Here is a 23152-nt window from a genome sequence, read left to right as displayed (position 1 = left end):
CTGGTGATACAGATATTTTTATCATAAAGTGTGATGTTTAAAAATCTGCAACATTTATTATGCTGTTTTAAACCATATAAGTTTTAAATCATATCACAAATTATTTTTATACCTGCTGTAACTAAAATGTACATTACTGTTTTAATCATTCATTCTTGGGTATAGTGTTTTAAACACTGTTTTATTTAAAAAACATAATCTATGTATTTTATTCATTAGTTTTTAAACACTGTTTTAAGCATTATGCTATGACAGAGAGTCGAGTGGTTATGACGCAATCGTTAGCCTATTTTTACAAAAACTGTTTCTACAGGGCCATAATGTAACATAGAAGGTAATGGAGCCCTTTATACATTGTCGTGTTTCTTTAGAAATAAATAATGGACAAATGGAGTCTTTAAACGCCTCAGATGTAAAGTTATTCGCTGTCAAAGTGACGCCAAAATGAATGGGAGTCAATGGAATGCTAACGCAAGTGAAGTTCTGCTACAAGATGGCGGCACGCGGCCGGCTTCAACTTCCGGTCGATAGATTACCTGCCTGGTCTTCCCCTACCATCATGGGAAAAAAAAATATCGCGTCCCGGAGTTAAAACTACATCCTGTTATGGCGAAATTGTGCCCCCTAGCGCCCCGGAGTTAAAACTACATGAGCCATTCCACCGAATGGGTGACATTTCTGTCCCCAGAACATCATATGTATAAAATTACATAAAAATTAACTCTAAAATACATTTTATTATTAAGCAAAATGTCCTGCATATTAAGCTAACTACAAATTTTTAAATTTATAATTAAAAACATTAATAAAAACTACATAGAACACAAAAAAATGTGAAAAAAACCCCACATTTTCTGCATGTCCCACTCTCTGTCTCTAAACTTTGCCATGAAATATAATGATTAAAATCCTTCATAAATCTTAAGTTGTGGGGATTGTTGTGTGACTTTATATCCAATCTATTTAAAATGTGTGTTTGTTATTATGAGAAAACATTTTTTATCTAATATTTTAGATAAAATACACATTTTAGTCATGTCCCCGGGTTTTCACTCAGTCCTGTTACCCTAACACATTCCCCCCTCTGAAAAACTTGGAATATTCCACAAGACACATTTTCAACAGGAAGTTGCATCATCTTGATCTTCTAAAGGCAACCCACATAGCAACATTGTGTCGGCCCAGATCCGGCCCACATCTGGCACACGTGGAAAGATGATCTGGCCCACATGCAGCGTGGATCTACGGCACTTGAGTGGCCCACTCCTGTTTGCCAGATCTGGGCCACAAGCAGGCCATAGCAATGCCACATGTCAGCCAAGAGCAAATAAATAAACCAGAACTGGACCTTATCTGAGCCACAAAGTCTGTGTATATTAAATATGAAGTCATCTCAGCCTTAATAAGTTAACAAAAAGAATCACTGAAAGAAAGAAGAGAACAGAAAAAAGAGACGAGCAGAAACACAAGAACTACAACTGACTTCAGCCACAGCCTCAGATGAAATCAACTGAAGAGAAAAGAAGACATTAAATCTGTGAAGATCTCAGCAGAGGAGGATTAAACAACTCCACAAACAGCATTACCAGCTTCACTTATTACTAACCAGACTCACTTTATTTCTGTCAGACGTCTACAGAAGTTTTTATTGAGAATTAACAGAGGTTTAACTCTAATGTGTTTCATTTGAAGTCACCATAACAGTGATGAGTGCTTCCATTAGTTGGGCTCTTAACTCGTATTATATCCTTTGTCTTCTTTGGCCACTGTGACAGTGTGTTTGTCAAACACATTTGCAGCAGCAAAGAAAGCTAAAGTGAAATGAGATCAGGTGATGATGGTTACCTGTTGATGGTTTTATAATCATCATGAAATAACCTTTTTCACTGATGTCTTTGGAATCTAACAATTGTTTTGTTCCATTAATATATTCTCATCACAAACCCTGTTACTGCAGCGTGAGATTTAGCAATATTATAACAATCAGTTAGAAGACTTTAACAAACATGAGCACAAAAAATGAAGCAATGGTGACACACAGCGATATGAGAAATCAGCACATGAATCTCAACAATGGTGACAATATTTTTTTTTAAATAAACAGAATAATTCAGAACATCACTGAAAAGCTACTAAATGTCACAACAAAAAAAACAGCAAAAAAATAAAAGCAAATATTTAGAATCAAACAAAATTATAGGACAATTCAGCTGCATAATTTATTCATGTTGCAATGCATGCTGGGAGTTTTGTACTATGATGGTACCCAGCATGCATTGCAGCAAGGTACTTTTGATTGTCACCATTGTTGAGATTCATACGTTGATTATTGATGTCTGTGTTTGTCATCGAACAGTAATGTTTTATGCTCATGTTTGTTAAAGTCTGCTAACTGATTGTAATAATATTGTTGGATCTCACGCTGCAGATGTTACGTATGTATGCAGATGTATGTAATGTGAATATATTAGTTGAACAACATAATTTTTAGATTTCAAAGACAGCAGTGAAGCAGGTTATTTCATGATGATTATAAAACCATCAACAGGTAACCATCATCACCTAATCTCATTTCACTTTAGCTTTCTTTGCTGCTGTAAATGTGTTTGACAAACACACTGTCACAGTGGCCAAAGAAGACAAAAGATATAAGAAGAGTTAAGAGCCCAACTAATGGAAGCACTATTCACTGTTATGGTGACTTCAAATGAAACACATTAGAGTTAAACTCTGTTAATTCTCAATAAAAACTTCTGTAGACGTCTGACAGAAATAAAGTCAGTCTGGTTAGTAATAAGTGAAGCTGGTAATGCTGTTTGTGGAGTTGTTTAATCCTCCTCTGCTGAGATCTTCACAGATTTAATGTCTTCTTTTCTCTTCTGTTGATTTCCTCTAAGGCTGTGTCTGAAGTCAGTTATAGATCTTGTGTTTCTGCTCGTCTCTTTTTCTGTTCTCTTCTTTCCTTCAGTGATTCTGCTTGTTAACAGGCTTATTAAGGCTGAGATGACTTCATATTTAATATACACAGACTTTGTGGCTCAGATAAGGTCCAGTTCTGGTTTATTTCTTTGCTCTTGGCTGACATGTGGCATTGCTATGGCCTGCTTGTGGCCCAGATCTGGCAAACAGGAGTGGGCCACTCAAGTGCCGTAGATCCACGCTGCATGTGGGCCAGATCATCTTTCCACGTGTGCCAGATGTGGGCCGGATCTGGGCCGACACAATGTTGCTATGTGGGAATGGGAAGACCATAAGTAAGTCCTCTCATTTTAATTTCTGTATATTTGATGAAATTGTAACTATGACTGAGAAGGTCAATCTCAACATACTATCCTGTTACCTAAATGATTTCTTAGAATTTATTTGTTTATTTTAAAAATATGAACTTTTGTTAAGTTACTAGAATTTGCTCAGTGTCCTCATGCTATTAGCATGTATGCTATGTGGCCATATGTCATGTATTTGATAACTTTTTGCTTAAAAACTCAATCCTGTTACTTTCAGTCCTGTTACTTATATGAAAAATAACAGGATTAAGTTAAAGTAACAGGAGTGAATAGAGTCTTCTCTATTCTCAGGAGTGTTGATTTAATACTATAAATATTAGTTGATATAATACTATTCACCTGAATTATGAGTTTTAAGGTTGCAATTACTTATATTGTAGACATTAGCATTAGTTTTACAATGTGAACACCGTACTTCCAGGAAGCCAGTCCACCACAAAGTGACTTGCACGTTTTGTCTTTGTCTTCCTTATATTTTGTAGAAGACGGAGAAAACCCATACTATGCAGGTGCCAGAAACACCCACCTATGGCATATTGCAATGGAAGGAGCGAAACACACCCGCAACCCTCTCTTTTCTCCCTTTTTTGTTACTTTTTGTTACTCTTTGTAACTCTTTGTTACTTCTTACTCCCTCCCTCTCTCTTCTTCTCTCTCTCCTTCTTTCTCTTTCCACCTCCTTTGCTGTGAAGTACTACTAGCATATAGTACATCACTTCAACATAGAAATCTTATGCACACACAGTCATGTACACTCTCTCTCGTGCACACACATATGGACACTCATTCCTGTTACCTGTTCCTCATTCCTGTTATGAAATAGTTCATTCCTGTTACCAAGTGTTCATTCCTGTTACTATTTATTTATTTATTTTCTAAAAAATAAAGTTAAACCACAGCTTTTATCAGTTTTGTTTGGTCCATCATTTATACAATTGTTTAATAAATTAAATTATAAAAAAACATATATACTTGAGTCTTCGGTCTTCTTTAAAATGAAAAAATGGCTTTGTGTTTTTTATTAAAATACACTTTGCCTTAATATATAGTGATTTTTTTGTTACAAATATCAGTTATTTGAATATATAACCAACAATTTATTTAAAATAAACACTTTCTTGTGGGGAAAACAAAGGAATTAACTGACATGCTTTTAAACATGCTTTTTAAATGGCACACGAGTTTCGTTAACAGGACTGAGAAAACATGCGTCTATCTTCTGCTTAGAAACCTTGTAAAAAAATTAAATAAAGTTGCCTGAGATTGACCAATACACATTTTGTATAATATTTACAATAGTTAAATATTTGAGTATTAGATTCAGTGTTGAAAAAAATAAATAAATTAAGTTTAATTTTGAAGAGTTACAACAAGCAAATGTCACCCATTCGGTTATAGCGAAATTGAGCCCCCTAGTGCGCCGGGGTGATATAACATGTTGATTTTTTTTTTTTCAGCGTCTGTCTGTCTGTCAAGCATATAAAACGACTCACAACTGTTTCCATTCATAACAGGATTTTTTTCAAAAGCTCCTGGAAGAAGATCTGAGTGCAGAAATCCCTCAAATTCTGACTGAAATGTACATCCACTTCCTGCTGATTCAGATCAACATGAGGAATCAGAAGTATGAAGAGAGAGATCCAGAGAAACTCCTGCAGCCCAACAGAGAAGTGATTGTGAAACTTGCTAAAGTAGCTTTCAAACAGCTGATGAAGGGCAATGTGATGTTCTATGAGGAGGACCTGAGAGAGAGCGGCATAGACATCACTGACGCCTCAGTGTATTCTGGGATTTGCGCTGAGATCTTTAAGGAGGAATCTGTGATTCATCAGAGGAAAGTCTACAGCTTTGTTCATCTGAGCGTCCAGGAGTTTCTTGCTGCTTTCTATGCATTTTACTACCATGTGAGCATTACCATGGAGAGACTGAAGAATTTTGCTTCAGTACAAAATTTGCTTAAAAGAGCAGTAGATAAAGCTCTTAAGAGTGAGAATGGACACCTGGATCTTTTCCTGCGGTTCCTGCTGGGCGTCTCACTGGAGTCCAATCAGAGACTCTTACAGGATCTACTGACACACTCAGAGAACAACTCAGAGAGCATCCTCCACTGAAAGATCCATCAATCTGTTCCTCTGTCTGCTGGAAGTCAAAGATCAGACTCTGTCCAGGGAGATTCAGGAGTTTGTGAAATCAGACAAACACTCAGAGAAGAAACTCTCTCCTGCTCACTGCTCAACAATCGCCTACATGCTTCAGATGTCAGAGGAGGTGCTGGATGAGCTGGACCTCAAAAAATACAACACATCAGATGAGGGTAGAAGAAGACTGATACCAGCTGTGATCAACTGCACTAAAGCTCTGTGAGTGTTTAATATATAAGTTACAAAGAAAAATCCTTTCTAAATAGAATCATAGTTTATGTTGTTGTGTCAAGTAATTTATGTAAGGGTTGCCTCCGCCGAAGTCCATTAAAACCTGATAATGGACACCTCGAAGGGCATTAACCCGCTTATACCATGGTCACTTGCCAAATAACACATTTTTAAAACATTAGTTTCTATTTTAATTAGTTTTACAATCGAAATCTAAAGTTACAAGTTACAAACAATAACTTGGTTTCCTTGGTTACGCCTGACGGTTTATTTAGGTGTACATTATCACTTTTTAACGGACACCCTGCAGCCAATCAGAATCGAGTATTCACCCAGACCATGGTATAACTTGGTATAATTTACTCAGTTTGAATTTGAATTTATTTATTTTAAAAGGGGCAATGCACATTAATCAACATGAGCACTCAAGTCCATCATGTAAATGTGCCAGATTTAGCCATACAGGCTATTTTTCATCTGTAGTCCCTCTCAGGTTGATGGCAAAATCCACAAGTCCATAAAACATATAAAAACACATTCCAACAAGCAAAACCATAATCAAAGCATATTAATGCAAACACAGTATGACTTTAGATATAAGGAGATAAACACAAGGCACTACTCCAAATTATGAACACATAATTGATTATCCAATAACCACTGTTTTATGGATGCAGAAAAATAAGTAAAATATGTAATATTTCTTAATTTTGCAGGTACAGAATTCCAGGCATGTGTAGCTCTATTAGAAAAAGCTGAGTGCCAAAAAGCACTCCTTCTAATATGGTATTATACAGTCCCCTCTAGTGGTAGCTCTACTAGAGGTGTTAGGCCTATGATTTTGTCTAATGAACTCATTAAGGTGGGGCCATACCATGCAAAATTGAATACTCAAGTAAAATATCCGCAAATTTAATCATATTTTTCATAATTTAAAAAACGCATATTTAGTTAAAATTTTACAATGATGAAATAAATTAGACCTTTTATCCAAAATTTTCAAAACCTGCTTATAGTGTAACGGTCACCAGCTGGAGTGCCCTTGAGAGCCACCAGAGGGCACTCCACACCAGACTATTATCACTCCCTCACAAACTACATTTCCCAGAACTCACTGCCCGGACTCATCATCACTGATTGCATTCACCTGTGTTTCATTACCCTGTTAGTATCAGCCTATTTATACCATGTTCACTCATTCACTCACTGCAAAGTTGTGTCTCTTGGTTTTTGGATTTTTTGCCTGTTCCATGGGTTACTTTAACTTTATAAATAGTTGTCCTTGGGGCTATAGTGATTGCCGTCACAGATGAAGCAGTCTGCTGAGCAGCAACCTCAGTATATCTCCAATATAGCCTGGCGGGAAGTCTTTAAATAAGTCCCCACAACAAAGGCAACTGGTCTGTTTATATGGCACTCGATACATCTCCTTGTAGTCACTGGGGAATGCACTCCAGTTGACAACACCAATCACAATCTACTAGTGCGCAAGCATATATGACGTCACAAAAGCACACCACCGCGCATGCGCATAACAGCGCCCAGTACGTGTTGGATCTGATCCAGCATCATCGTGCTACAGGCTGCAGAGGACCTCTTGGATAAACTAGTAAAATAAATAAAAAAGCACTAGACAAGAGAGAGGTGGATGTTAAAGTAGCCTAGTACCTATAGGGAAAAAAGAAGCTCGATTTTTTTAAGAAAAATTTAATTAATAAGTGGCAAATTAGATGGGACAGTAGTAACACATGAAGATGGTGTTATAGTATTACACAGACAGTAGCGAGGATAAATGCTTCTAAGGAGTTAATCGCCATTAAAACAAGAAGAATAAGAATAAGAACCTGAGAATTTGATGATGCTCTGATAGAACACGTCATGGTACACTGTAAGAAATATGAGGGAAAAAGGTGGGAAATGATCCAAAACCTTAGAATGAAAAGAATACATTTTGATTTAATAGAAATTCTTAGAAAAATTTCAAGAGATAAGTGCTATGGAATCGTTTTTCATTATCTTAGAATAATCAATATAATTGAGAGGATTTGAGTGTTAATTTTTTTAATTTTTTTTGTTGATTGTGTTTTGTTTTGTTGATTTTGTTTTGTTTTGTTGATTCGGTATTGTTTTATTTTGTTTGGAATAAAATTAGTAGTCATTCATATCCACACTCCATACCAGTTGGTGGCGGTAATGCACCATTTCGTTGTGTGCCAACCGCCATTTTTACATGTGTTTGGAGTTAAAAACGAAAGTAAAAGAGAAAATTACAACGCCATTCGGAAGCTTTTGAATCTGTTAACACCAGAGTTTTGTTTTAAACACCGTTTTATGTAAACGGCAGCATATTTTGTGGTAAGTTCAGAACTTATTCTTCATGTAACCATCTAGTCAAAGTGAGCTGCTATTTGGTTTAGAGTTTCTTATGTTTCGACGGTTTAAACAAACAGCTCTGAACAAAATGGCGCAGCCATCGACGATGAATCTAGGCTATTTATTGAGACCTGTTATGATCTTTTATCTTAACGAATGTGGTATTAGTGAAGCTGGCCATTGGGTCTGTGCGGAGGACTGGTCTGGTTCTCGTGGATCTGATCCGATGACTGTGCCGAGAACTGTTGTGTCAAAGGGGTCTTCACAGAGTTTGTTTCTAGGTCTCGCCTAGTTGGGATGTTCTCGTCTGGCAGGGCTGTTGTGGTCATCTGAGGGTGCAGGTCCATCATCTGGTCTGAATATGGACTAGATCTGGCTGAATACAGTAACCTTGGGATAAGACTGAGACAGAGAGACTAACATTAGCGTAGATGCCATTCTTCTTACGATGTAACAAGTACATTCAGTGTTATGGGAAGTGTTTCCGGTTCTGGTTGACCGAATTTATGCAGCCTAACACTACTTTAACAGATGTGAATTTTAGAAATGTGAGAGTGTGTTATGTTTATGCTAGGTTAAAGAGGTGTGTGTTTTTAAATAGATTGAAGAAGATATTGTGAGGTCAATATTAAATCTTAAGCATTAGTTTAAGCACATAGGTTTAACAAATGTTGTTGCCAGAGTTCACACAGCAGTTTCAAATATAGGTAACACTTTACATTAAGGGTCTCAACTGTTAAAATTAGGCTACACTGTTAACCCTTGCTGTAAAATTCTGACAATATAATACCATTTTCCATTAAAACAGTATATACCGTAGAAAATAAAAGTAGCCTACAGGAATATACTGTAAATTAACAGTGCTCAAAGTCGACACTCAGAGGCTGTTTTCCCAATCACACCCTATACCCTCATTCACTATTCCCTACATTAGTTCACTAATATAGTCCACTTGAATGAAAAGAAGTGAGTGAATTGAGAAACTGATGAACACCTGATAAGCAGAATCACTGAAGGACAGAGAAACAAGAACAGAAAAAAGAGAAACACAAAAACTACAACTGACTTCCAGCAACACTGAGTGTGAAACCAGTTTACAAACCAGTTTACGATTATTTCTTTCATACATGTACAAAAGTTCTTGTTGAGAATTAACAGAGATTTAGTTATTAATAAAATTTGTTGTCACCATGATGGAGATCAGTATTTGCTTTAGTTGGTCTCTTGTCCCTGGACTTCTTACCATTCATCTCTCTCTGACTGCTGTAACGGTGAGTTTATAAAACACATTTGTTATGGCAAGAAAAAGTCAAGAGGAAAATGATCAGGTGTTTTTATTTTTTTGTGATGATGTCACAATCATCCTGGACATGCCTGATTTTCAGATTTTTTCTGTATATAGTCATTGAAATTATAGTTATCTCATATTTAGCATATATCTGTGAATCTACAAAATGAAATCAATATTTCTGTAATCAGGTCTTCTGAAGAATATTGTAATCATATAGTGCATTCAATTTTATTTTACTCCTGCTTGACTGAGACACACACAGACATCAACAATCAGCATATGAATCTCAACAATGGTGAAAAGTTTCATGTCGCAATGCATGCTGGGTTCCAGGATAATATAAAACTCCCAGCATGCACTGCTGCATGAATAATAATAATAATAAAAAATAAATATTGCCACCATTGTTGAGATTCATGTGCTAAATTGTGATATCTCGGTGTTTCTAAAACACAGTGTAGCTCTGTTTCTCTGGTTATGCATCATGTGTTAAAAAAAAAGAGTCATTGTATCTTATTGCTGCGTTTTCACAGTGGTGGTAATGTAACACTTTACTTGAGGATTAAACTCTGAATAAGTGAGAATGAATTCCTTAGTGAATGAACAGGCAATATGATGATTTTGTCATCATAATCATTATAACTGCAGTCATTCATAAACTGTGTGCACAAGTGTGACTTGCAAAAACACAGCTCAAGCAGCAAAAGAAAAACTAATGTTTTAGCATCTGCATCCCAACTAAAGCAAGCACTGATCTCTATAACGGTAACTTCAAACCAAACATTTTCAATTAAACATCTCAATAACAACTTCTGTATGACAGAAATAAAGTCATACTGGTTAATAATAAGTGTAATAATGTGTAATGGCTGGAAGTCAGTCGTAGTTATTGTGTTTCTCTATTTTCTGTTCTTGTGTTTCTCTTTTCTTCAGTGATTCTGCTTACAATCACTTACATATTCCCTTAATTATCTCACTGCATCGTTACTTTTTACTCGTAGTGTGGATTTCCCTGAGGGGTTGAAAGGGTTAACTGTGTAAGATAAAAAAGACACACCCACAAAATGTATTTTAACAGTAATAAACTGTAAGTTATAAAACAGGTTTATACTGGCAACACTGTTGCCAGTAGTTTACTGTAAAATGTATTTTTTGGGTCACCATTGTGCTGAAGAGTAGAGCCTGTGCTTCAGTCCAGGAGAAGATCTACAAACATTGATGATATGCTGCATGTTGCTTTATTTAACAGGCAGTGACTGTGTAGTTGCTGATCCAGTGGAAATCTTTTTATGTACAATAGTTTTTTAGTGGTCTCAAATGAAAGAAGTTCACAGTAATGCTTTGCTCACATTATTAATGCATTATAAATTTTAGTTAATACATTTAAATGACAGTTGGTCAATTTAAGGCAGTCGGTTTCTGCAAGTGAAATTAGTTAACTTGAGTTTTAGTGCATTTTTACAGAAACAAACTAGATTACAGTAAAGAACTGTACAATTAACAGTATTTTACTGGCAACTGTGTTGCCAGTATTTTACTGTAAAAAAAACCGGTAAGGTCTAACAGTGTAGTTAATGTGTTAACTAACTTTACCAATGCAATGAACAATACATTTGTTACAGTATTTATTAATCTTTGTTAACATTAGTTAATAAAAATACAATAAAAATTTAATAAAAATTTGTTTAGTGCATTAACTAATGTTAACAAATACAACTTTTGATTTTAATAATGCATTAGCAAATGAAAATGAACTAAGATTAATAAATGCTTAAGTATTGTGCATTCTTAGCTAATGTAATAGTTAAACCTACATTAACGAATGAAACCATTGTAGTGTTACCAAAATATCTGTAAAAAGTGTTGGTGTCAGATTACAAACAGTGCGTTCAGATGTTCGCTCATAATCATTGTAAGTTAACATCTCCTCTAGAGTAAAATGTTAAGAACTACCATTTTAATAACATTACACAGTGATACGCTTTAAATTTTTCTTTAACTCTAAAATGCACCTGCTCTAAAGCAGATTACGCATAATAAAATAAAGCAGATTACGCTACATTCAAGAACACAAGACGTGCCAAAGACAATGAATTAAGAAGCTGCACTTATTTTGCAGATTCTCTTATGTATCTATAACGCTTTTCAGTTTCGGAGTTCCCCACAGGAGTGTTAAAACCAAATAAATCTTATTTTTTATTTCAGATTGTTTAGATCTCCGCGGGTGTAGTACACTGTGGTCAGTGTAGTTCGATTCACAAATAAATGACTTTTTTGAGAGGTTAGTGAATCAAATCAGAAAGAGTCGCTTGTATAGAGAACTATCGTGCCGAAAGCGTAACTCCGACTCCTATGATTCGACTCCTATGAACTAATCGCTCGTTGAAAAAGACGAATTGACTAAATTTGAGCACAGGAATATAACTCAATATCATTTCATTAGCCAAAATCCAGTGCACTGGATACAGCACAGCAGTTTTTCTAATAAAAAACAAATTTATCCTAAAAAGAGACCGTAGCTCATCAACACTCTCTCCGGGGCCGAATGGATATTCTGAAGTAACGTATTATCATCGTAAACATCTGATCTAACGTTAGAATATATATATATTTATCTTGACAATTAATACATCAAACAGCACTATAACAACAAATTAATTAAATTACTTACTCGTTTTTTCAGATGAATGATTCCTCTCGAAAATGTTGGTCTGCGTCTGCATCCTGCAGGATCTTCCTCAGGATTTAAATGAACCGCCAAAACCTTTTTTCAAGTGGCCCGCTTGTGACAAAATGAACTCGGGCCGATGGTAAATACACACAGCTACGTTATACCGAGTAAGTTATAGCGCGAGTACAACTGCTTTTAGCCGACACTGGCCCTTCATAAAAAGTCGCATGTGAGCCAGCACGAGTAAAATTGCTTTAAGCTGACACTGGCCCATTCATAAAACGCTGTATGTCAGCCAGAAGTGTTGTGTACACAGTCGGCATGACTCTGGCCCATTATCTTTTCACCAATGCCGACAGTAGCGCATTTCAGTCGGAATCGGCCCAAATGTGCTTGCTATCTGGGATTGTATTCAGAATTAAATCTGAGGCTACATGAATGTACCCGAATAAAACGAAAATAACTGAACATCAGCAAATGTTATGAAATTGATGTTTGAACTGAAAAATTAACTGAAAAATATTAGAGACGTCACAAGATTGAAAATGAAACCAACCATCAAACAAACCCTGATCAGAAGCATTGCAAAGCTGCTTGCAACTGCAGTTCTGTTTACTGTGAAAAATATCAGTTATTTAGACAGTTTAATTAATTGCAGTCATTTTTTTCAGTGCACTTATGCTGTATTGTATTTAATTTCTGCATTTATTCTACTATTTGTATTGCTCTGGACTTAAGGTGTAATACCCCAATTGAACAATAGTACTCTATATGTGTAGTTCATGCAGTTACAGTGGATTAAGGGTATATTTTAATGTGTCTGTTCTCCAGTCTACAGGGGGTTAAAGCATTTTTATCATTGAACTGGATCATTGAACTACACAACTGTACTGTACTGTAAGGTCTGAAATCAGTCTCTCAACACAGTAATGTGAGTAGGAGAACACTGCCTCTAAAATGAGTTCTTCACCTGCTGGATCAAGCGACAATCAACCCACGAAGATTCGTCCCTCTGCGTCCAATGATGCGATAATGACCTCTGACCTCAGGTAACACATTAGCTATTTTTGCAGACGTTAGATGTTTTTAATCCACATTGACTGATAGTGCATTCCTGAAGGCTGCATTTTAATAATAACTAATGATAAATAATTGTTTGAATTTGATGAGAATAGTGAAGTCCACACCACAAATATTTTTTTTATTGAAATAACTTTCAGAAAGATGATCAACAATAAAATCATTGACTGCCGCTTGTGCATTTAAAGTGGCAGATGATAAATAAACAAACATTTACAGTCTGATAATGTTGTTATCATAATTGTTCTTCTTGTTAAATGGCCTTATATTTATACTTTACCCAAAAATGAAAATTGTCATTTTTCTCTCCCTTCAGGCTGCTCCAAACCTGTAAGACTTTTTGTTCATATTCGAATAACAAATTAAGATAATTTTTAATGAAACCTGAGAGACTTGTGCCCTTCTGCTGAAACTCCACAGCATCAAAAATGTGAAGATCCAAATGGCTCATAAATGTATTGCAAAACGAATCCATCAAGTGGTTTAGTCTTGTGAAGAGATATAATCACTTTGTATGATGAAAATATTTAATTTAGCCTTTAGGAAGACCCTTAACGGATCTTTAAAATTTTGGTGGCATGGACTTTCAGCAAAAGGACAGCAATCTTTCAGATTTCATTACAAATATCTTAACTTGTGTTTCAAAGATGAATGAAATTAGTACATATATATAACGACAGAATATATATTTTTGAACTAACCGTTTAATTATTGTCTAAAATTCTGTTTTCTGCATCAGCAGGAGGAAGAGTCAGAGACCAGAGTACCTGTCTGTGAAGAGTACCAGATCCATGGAGCCACCCCCTAGACTGAGTGATGAACCAGTGTCTTCTGATCCTCTGTTAGTATAAACATTTACTCGCTAATTTACTCTACTGCATCTCAGATTAATAATTATATAATAAACTAAATGAAATATCACTAAATGTACTCCAAAATATGTAGGCCTAACATATGCATTGCACAAGGGAGGAACTTGAAGAGGGGTGCCAAACTTATTTATAATCTATATTCTTTATGGTTGTTAGTCCTTGTATCACTGCCACAGTCCTTTTTGCCAATCAAAATCCATTGGTTTTAAAGAGCTTGTGCGTTTAAAGCAGTAGATGACGAAACTTTAGCAAGCGTTGGAAATAAACAAAACATTATAGTCTTTTGATGAAGATGCTAATGTAGTTATCATTATAGTCATTGCTCTTTTTGTGAATGGGCCTAAAATGTACAGTTCTACCCAAAAATAAAATGAAGTCATTTATTCCCCCCCATTTTGCTACAAAACTGTAAGACTTTCATTCATCCCTGAAACACAAATTAAGAAACTTTTAATTAGGGCTGGGCGATATGGCCATAAAAACTTATAACGATAAAAATGTTAATATCGGTCAATATCGATAATTATCACGATAAATGTCAAATCCTTATTTCTTTCAAGTTTAAAGGCAGATTTTTTATCCTAAGTGAAAGTTGTAGATTGTTAATTGTGAATTTAACCTACTCTTTTTTTTGTTTTAGTTTTGTCTCTTGGGAATCCACATTTGACAAACCCTAACGCTCAAAATAATTAATTGGTTTGAGTAGGAAAAACTTAAATTAAACTAATTAGTTCAGTCAAATTAATTTTTATGAGTATTTAGCACTTTCTTTTTCTTTCAAGTTCACAGAACTGATATATTTTAAGTAAACTGAACTTTTTCATTGTTTTGAGTTTTATGAAATTATTTATTTTAATTTAGACAAACTTAAGTTTAACTGAAATGGCTGGGATGTCTATTTCCCAGCATGCTTTGCCGATGGCACTCGAAAGGGAGAGTAGGGCTGGGCGATATATCGCACGATATTGTTATGCGCATCTCATCAGTAAAGCCGGTTCCTTGATTAGTAGTAAATCACCATCACCTGTTTTCAGATGGAGCGGCATTTACTACAAAGAGCCGTAGTTAACTGACAAGCTGAGCCATATTGCATCAATATCGCGGACGTATCGCCAGCGATAATTAATGCGATATGGCTCAGCTTGTCAGTTAACTACGGCTCTTTGTACACAGCAAAAACTCCAGTGTTAATTTAACACTCCTGGGAGTGTATATGAACACTCAAGAGTGTTGAAGTTAATGAGATAATTAAGTGATTAATTTAGTGATGATTGAACATTATTGAAGACACCTGATGTTAACAAGCAGAATCACTGAAGGAGAAAATCACAAATTGTAAGTTACCATTATGGTGATGGGTGTTTGCTTTAGTTGGGCTCTTGAACCTTATATGTTTACTTTAAATTTTATTGTTGTTTGTTTGCTGTTATTGATTTATAACAGTTCAATGAACAAGGTAAAGTATGATCTGATAGTGTTTGTTATGTTTTGACATAATCATGCTGTGATCTGAAAAATGAAACTTATTGAGATAGTTTGGTTTAACTTGTTAGCAGCAGCTTTGTGGTTCTTCAGCATATGATTATCAGTACTTTACTTATAATCCAAAATATTTAATAAACATTGTTCTGATCAAAAGACTTTCAACTAAACTCATTTAGAAACACAGACATCAATAATCAGCCTGTGAATCTCAACAATGGTGACAGTAATAAAGCATGTTGCAGTGGCTGCCACCAATCACAACTCATTAATGTCTCCCATCATGCATTGCGGTATGAATAAATTATGATCTGAATTGTCTATGTAATTTACTTTTCCTAATTGAATATTCTGCTCGGCACCATTGTTGAGATGCATAGACTGAATCTTGATGTCTGTGTGTGCCTAAAAGAAAGATTTTTTTTTAAACAACTTTTAAGAAATCCTTTATATTATATAAAAAATTCTGGGCATTTATGCAGAATCACAGTTATGCTGTAACCAACAACATAAATCGAAGTCAGAAAGAAGGATCTTAAAGAGTTCAGTGATTAAGTTCAAATGATGAATGTCATAATATAACCAACACCATCAGATCACTTTTTTTCTTCATTCATCTGGCAGTTATAACTCAGATACAACAGCCAAACAACATCTAAAATTAATAAGATAAGGCTCAAGAGCCCAACTAAAGCAAACATTGACCGCCATAACGGTGGCTTAGAATTTGTGATTTTCTCCTTCAGTTATTCTGCTTGTTAACATCAGGTGTCTTCAATAATGTTCAATCATCACTAAATTAATCACTAAATTATCTCATTAACTTAAACACTCTTGAGTGTGGACTCATATACACTCCCAGGAGTGTTAATTTAACACTGGAGTTTTTGCTGTGTACAAAGAGCCGTAGTTAACTGACAAGCTGAGCCATATCGCATTACTTATCGCTGGCGATACGTCCGCGAAATTGATGTGATTTGGCTCAGCTTGTCAGTTAACTACGGCTCTTTGTAGTAAATGCCGCTCCATCTGAAAGCAGGTGATGGCGATTTACTACTAATCAAGGAACCGGCTTTACTGATGAGATGCGCATAACAATATCGTGCGATATATCGCCCAGCCCTAAGGGAGAGTAAATGCTAAAATTAAGTGTAATATAATGGGGTTTATTTTTGTGTGTGTGTGTGTAAGATTAATGTTAAGTGTGAGATTTAGTAGTGATTAATGTTTTGTTATGCTAATTTAGAAGAATTTCTGTTAACCCTCTGGGGACCAAGCTGTTTTTGGGGTCCTTGAGATGTTCTGACATGCCTTGACATTTGTGCTTTTTTCAGTTATTTATAAACATGTTAATGGCAAAGGTGTAAATTCACTCTATATAGCACAAACAGGGCTACCATAATATGCGAGCAACGTGTATGTAGATGTTTGTATTTTTAAGAGAATAATGTTTATGCGTGGTTATTGAAAAAAATTAAAATGAAAGTTGCTGAATTAAGACCACAAAACACATATTAAATATGTGTCCACAAGACTTTTGACTAATTGATGTTGTCCCTTTGAGTTCTAGCTTCAAAATGATGTAAAAATTGTCTTGCTTTATCGTTCACAAAAAAAAATACATTGATTTAAATGGTGTAAAACAGGTTTTGCTTGGAAAGCCAATATGCGAGGGGGAGGAGTAGTTTACACCTTAGATTATGAATGTCCCACCCACTCTGTATAATGAGCCATTCACTCAGGTGTGAAACTGACTGAGCCACAATGCAAGGACAAAAGATGTATTTAGAAGAAGACTTATATTGACCATTTAAGATTTCGCTTACATCTCTCTTGTAAATATGTTTTGCTATTTTATTCAAAATGTTACAATTACAACAATAATTACAATTTCAACAATATTTCAAGTGTACTCTTTCTTTGTAAAAAAAAAAAAAAAAAGATTATAGGCCTACATTTTATCATATGTATTCATTAGTTTGAATATAGCCAACATTGGAACATCTAACATCTTAGTCTATGAATTTATTTTTGACAAAAATAGTATTTTTTTTGCAGTTTAATACGTTGCTTATACAAATACATTTTATTTCAACATATTCCGCAGTCGATTTTTACTCATCTCAGTAGGCTATAGCAAAGCAGTTTATTCTTTCACACACAGACGCGCGATTCATATTTAGGCTAAACAGTCTTTACAAATATGTCCCCTTCATTCATCTCACAGAAAGGCGAGTCATATTATAGAAATGCGATTCATCTTTTTGCGGTTTACATAGGCCTACACTAACGTTATTCCATAACGTTATTCCACACGTGAGAAAAGAAAACAGCCTACCTCACTCCTCAGCGGAATCTGCTCCTCATTTCAGGAGATATTGCTCCTCATCAGCACTGTTCTGAGGAATATTTTCTCCATAAGGTAGGCTATAATGTCTCACTCGCGAGGAGTCGCGACGCGCTTTGTTTACAGCTGATGTGGGCGTTTCACAGCTCTGAAATAGTTCTCAGAATTTGCGTTTGAATAGCACGCGCTCTCCGGGGAGTGGTCACATTACTGTGAATGAGCTCCTAATGAGCTCGACAGGAGTCGCTCTCTTTTTATACAGATTACAGAAGCTGAGAATATTTGTTTTTTATATAAATGACTTCATTTAAAAGATGCGATCTCAAGCTTTATGCCCGTGGGTCTGTTTGCCTGTTTGACTGAATTTTCGCGGAGTTATAGATCATTTTCGAACGCGTTTCAAATGGGAGTTTACTGACAGAGAGAAGGCAGAAATCGCATCATGTTAATTTTTCTTTATTTGTCAAAAAGCAAAACACTTTATTTTTATTGTGAGTATACAGAAAAAAAATAGAAACTGAACAGGATCGATTGATGTATTACACGAAAATGAAAGATCAAAATTAACAGAGCATTTAGTGTTTATTTTCATTGCTAAAAAAAAAAAACGAGCAAAACGCGCGGGCGCGTTTGTGGTCCCCAGAGGGTTAATGTTGGCTTTACACTGTAAAAAATAAAATCTTAAAAAAACGGTAAATGACTGTCAGCTACGGCTGCCAAACAAAAACCGTAAAAATAAAGTAAAATATCCTTATTTAAATGAAGTGCAAAAAACTTTTACAGAAATTTTCCTTAAATGTTTTACAGAAAAACACTGTTATTTTACAGCTATTTCCTGAATTATTACGATCAAACACCTTAACTGTAAAAAAATCCCATAAAAAACAGTCAAATGACTGTCAGCAATGGCTGCCATACAAAAACTGTCAAATTAATGTAAAAGATCCTAATTTAAATAAGTGCAAAATACTTTTACAGAAATCTTCATTAATCTTTTTTAACAGAAACACACAGTTAAAACACAGTTATTTCACTTTCTTTTTCTGATTTTTTTTCTGGAAAACATGCAGTTAATTACATGCATGATTTGCTGTGACTATACATCACTGCATCAGAAACTACACAGTTACTGTCAGTTAAATAAAGCAACATGCAGCATATCATCAGTCTTTCTCTGCTCATCCTGGACTGAAGCTCAGGCTCTACTCTTCAACACAATGGTGACACACGAAACACACCATACAGAAACACTTTAAACCCCAACAGAACATTAAACACTACCAGATCTCTCAGGATCTCAGCATCTTCATTTATTACAATCCAGACTTTATTTCTTTCATACTAACATTCTTATTGAGAATTAACAGAGGTTTAGAAGTTGAAGTTTTATTGAAAAGAATAAAGTTTGATGTCACCATGATGGAGATCAGTGTTTGCTTTAGTTGGGCTCTTGACCTTTTAGATTTTAACTTGAGTTTATCTTTGGCTGCTTTAACTGTGTGTCTCTGATGCATATTTATTATGGTAGGAATCCAAGAGAATTTCAGATCAGATGATGTTGGTCACTATTTAGTGATAATAGTCATCATGTAGTGTCCTGCTTCACTAATACCATCTGAAGTGTAATATCTGATTAAGTCGATAAATATTAGTTGTTAATTTTGCATGATAAAACTGCTATAGATGATCCTGCAGTGCTGTGATACTCAGATTTTATGAAGTCATTATACAGAAAATGTTTTGACAGGATCATATAGACTCACTCAGACATCAAGAATCGGCGAATGAATCGCAACAATGGTGACAATGAAAAAAAAAATCTGATCAACTCTGAATTACTATAAAGTCACAAAAAGGCTTTGTTGGTTGTCACCATTGTTGAGATTCATTTGTTGATTCTTGATGTCTCTAAACTACAATAAAAATGAGCCAGCTCAAAACTTTTTCTGTATAATATATATTTTTTTAAATTTCAGATTGTTATAATACTGGTGCCACAATATTTCAAGGGTCATGTGAAAAATTATAGACTTTGTATAAAACTAAATTCCATCTATATATTATGTAATCTAAGCTATTATATTCAGAGATTTGACTGACATATCAGTGAATCAGGTCATCAGATGATGACTATTACATCACCATTAAAGGTGCCCTAGAATGTGAAATTGAATTTATCTTGGCATAGTTAAATAACAAGAGTTCAGTACATGGACATGACATACAGTGAGTCTCAAACACCTTTTTCTCTTTCTTATTTAAATCTCGTTTTTGAAAAACACCCCTGAAAAACAGGCTAATCTCCACATAACACCGACTGTGACGCAACAGTCGGGATCATTAATATGTACGCCTCTAAAAATTTGCATATGCCAGCCCATGCTCAGTGCCAGGCGGAACTGCGCAGCCGAATCATCAAATGGCAGATCTATCTATAATCTATCTATAATCGGATACCGCTACAGTTTAATTCGAAGTTGTTAGTTGCTCTGCCCATTTCACCACGGACTGTTTTTCTAACCTGGAACAATATCAAGCAGCCAGGCTTCTCTCAGCATCTCATACTGACGAAGGGGGCAATTTCAACTAACGTTATATTCCCGCAAGCGGTAAGTAGTGATTTTATTAACAATAATTTACACTGTGTTATCTAGATCCAGCGCGATATTGTTTTTTCCTCGAGAGACATCGTGGCTTGCAAACGAGCGAACGAAGCATGGCAGTTGCTCAGTGTTAATGAACACAAAAGTATTTTTTTAGCTCCTTCATCCGAGCCTCTGGAGAACCAGTGGGTTATGTGAATTTCTGATGTGTAATTGTTCAAGTTCAGACAGATAATCTTTCTCTCAAAGTCGTTCAACACTGTTTATGCATCAGTAAATCGCGTTGCAGTGATAAGATCTTCATTCACGCGATCAACAGGCTGTCATCTGCTCAATGCTGGAATAGATCTAAATACTTAAAAAACTTCTCATGATTCGTTAATAGTAAAAACGTATAAAAGCTGTAATAATAAAAGTTTTCCAGATAGCTCTACATGTAATGCCAGATATTTCATATGCAAGCATGTCAGCCAATCACAGCAGTGGGCAACAACACTGAAGTCTCACAGCAGACACGCCCCTTCAAACAGAGTGTTCAAATCAGGGTATGAAATCAGGCTAGGAAATATGCCTTTTATTTCTAAATTATAACAAATTTTGATCTAAAAAACATACTAACATTATAAGGGCACCCCAGGAAACATTCTAAAATAATAAAATAATCCATTCTACGGCACCTTTAAATGATCAAGATCATCTGATATTTTCTCCTGCATTTATTGCTGTAATAAATGTGTATTAAATACACAGTTAAAGCAGCCAAAGAAAACTAAAGTTAAAAACGCAAGGGTTATGAGCCAAACTAAAGCAGACACTGATCTCAATCATGGTGACATCAAATTTCTTTTAAAGTTTTTTACACTTTATTTAAATTAGAATATTTTACTTTAATTTTATGTTTGTTTTTTTTTTGGTTTTTTTTGGTTTTACAATGAAAGTATTTGATCATGATTATTCAGGAAATACCTGTAAAATAACAGTGTTTTTCAGTTTATTTAATTTAGGATGTTTTACAGTTTTTTGGGGAGCTGACAGTCATTTGACCATTTTATCATTTAACTGTTCTGTTGCTGTTTAATTACAGATTATATTTGTAATTTTACATACATTTTTATGTAATAAAAGAAAAAATACGGTATGAAAAATACAATACATTTTCTGTATAAAAAATGTGAATTACTGGAATTTGTCATTAATGTCACAATACCTAAAATAACAGCTGAATTTTTATTTTACAGATATTATTTGTAATTTTACAGTGTTTTGAGTACAATTTAAAATTAAAGAAAATTTTAATTTTACCGTGTAGGATAGTTACCATCATGGTGACAAGTGGTGCATGCAGCTTGATTTGAGAGCAAATAATCCCTTTATATTGTTGCGTTCATACAGCAAGTGATTCTGTATAACATACAATTGCTAATATGTTAGCAAATTAGTATGTTATCAGATTAGCTTTTAAAAGCTAACTAAGTTTATACTAATAAAAGTGTTCACATTGAGATTAAATGAAAGTTTTAAGTTAATTGTATGAATTAATGTACTTGGGTTTACAGTGTACTTCATAGTTTTGAGTTATATTAATTGAATGGACTTAGTACTATTAACTTTATTTACCCAAGTTATCATAACAATAATTTATTGAGTTACTTGGACACAAATCAAATATTTTTTTATGCTTAAATTGTTTGAGTTAATAAACTTAAATGATTTAAGGCAATTGGTTTCCTCAAACGGTTTGAGTTGAACTAACTCATCAGGTTTTACAGTGGTAGTAGCTGCAGTAGCTTAAGTTAAGATGCAGATATACATGTTTAGAATGACAGAATGTATATTTTTGAACTAACCCGTTTAATTATTGTCTAAAATTCTGTTTTCTGCATCAGCTGGAGGAAGAGACAGAGTTCTGAGTCTCCAGAACCCAGCGGTGTGTCTGTGAAGAGTAGCACATCCATGAACCAACCCTTTAGACTGAGTGATGAACCAGTGTCTTCTGATCCTCTGTTAGTATAAACATTTACTCACTAATTTACTGTAATGCATCTCAGATTAATAATTATATAATAAACTAAATGAAATAGCACTAAATGTACTCCAAAATATGTAGGCCTAACATATGCATTGCACAGGGGAGCAACTTGAAGAGGGGTGCCAAACTTATTTATAATCTATATTCTTTATGGTTGTTAGTCCTTGTATCACTGCCACAGTCCTTTTTGGCAATCAAAATCCATTGGTTTTAAAGAGCTTGTGCGTTTAAAGCAGTAGATGACGAAACTTTAGCAAGCGTTGGAAATAAACAAAACATTATATTCTTTTGATGAAGATGCTAATGTAGTTATCATTATAGTCATTGCTCTTTTTGTGAATCGGCTTAAAATGTACAGTTCCACCCAAAAATAAAATTAAGTCATTTACTCACCCCCCCCCCCCCCCCCCCATATTGCTACAAAAATGTAAGACTATCGTTCATCTCTGAAACACAAATTAAGAAACTTTTAATAAGGGCTGGGCGATATGGCCATAAAAACTTATCACAATAAAAATGTTAATATCGGTCAATATCGATAATTATAACGATAAATGTCAAATCCTTATTTCTTTCAAGTTTAAAGGCAGCTTTTTTATCCTAAGTGAAAGTTGTAGAAACCAGATTGTTAATTGTGAATTTAACCTACTCTTTTTTTGTTTTAGTTTTGTCTCTTGGGAATACAGTAGCTGCAGTAGCTTAAGTTAAGATGCAGATATACATGTTTAGAACGACATAATGTATA

The 23152-nt window shown here is 34.8% G+C and overlaps 1 protein-coding gene across 16 annotated transcripts in view; it reads left to right on the top strand.

Annotated features, from left to right (window-relative positions):
* Positions 1 to 23152, top strand: part of LOC311077590 (protein NLRC3-like) — a 52680-nt gene that overhangs the window by 7471 nt on the left and 22057 nt on the right. For 8 of the 16 annotated variants that reach the window (XM_084106140.1, XM_084106141.1, XM_084106127.1 and 5 more), the window contains 3 exons: positions 4802 to 5647; positions 13814 to 13915; positions 22265 to 22381. In XM_084106140.1, coding sequence (XP_083962266.1) covers positions 5535 to 5647; positions 13814 to 13915; positions 22265 to 22381 — 332 coding nt within the window. In that variant the 5' untranslated portion in view covers positions 4802 to 5534. The other 8 variants (XM_084106134.1, XM_084106128.1, XM_084106132.1 and 5 more) reach the window with 8 other exon arrangements.

The sequence above is a fragment of the Abramis brama genome (assembly GCF_963993115.1).
Source record: "Abramis brama genome assembly, chromosome: 2".
Lineage (NCBI taxonomy): Eukaryota > Metazoa > Chordata > Actinopteri > Cypriniformes > Leuciscidae > Abramis > Abramis brama.
This window is presented reverse-complemented; position numbering and strand designations above follow the sequence as displayed.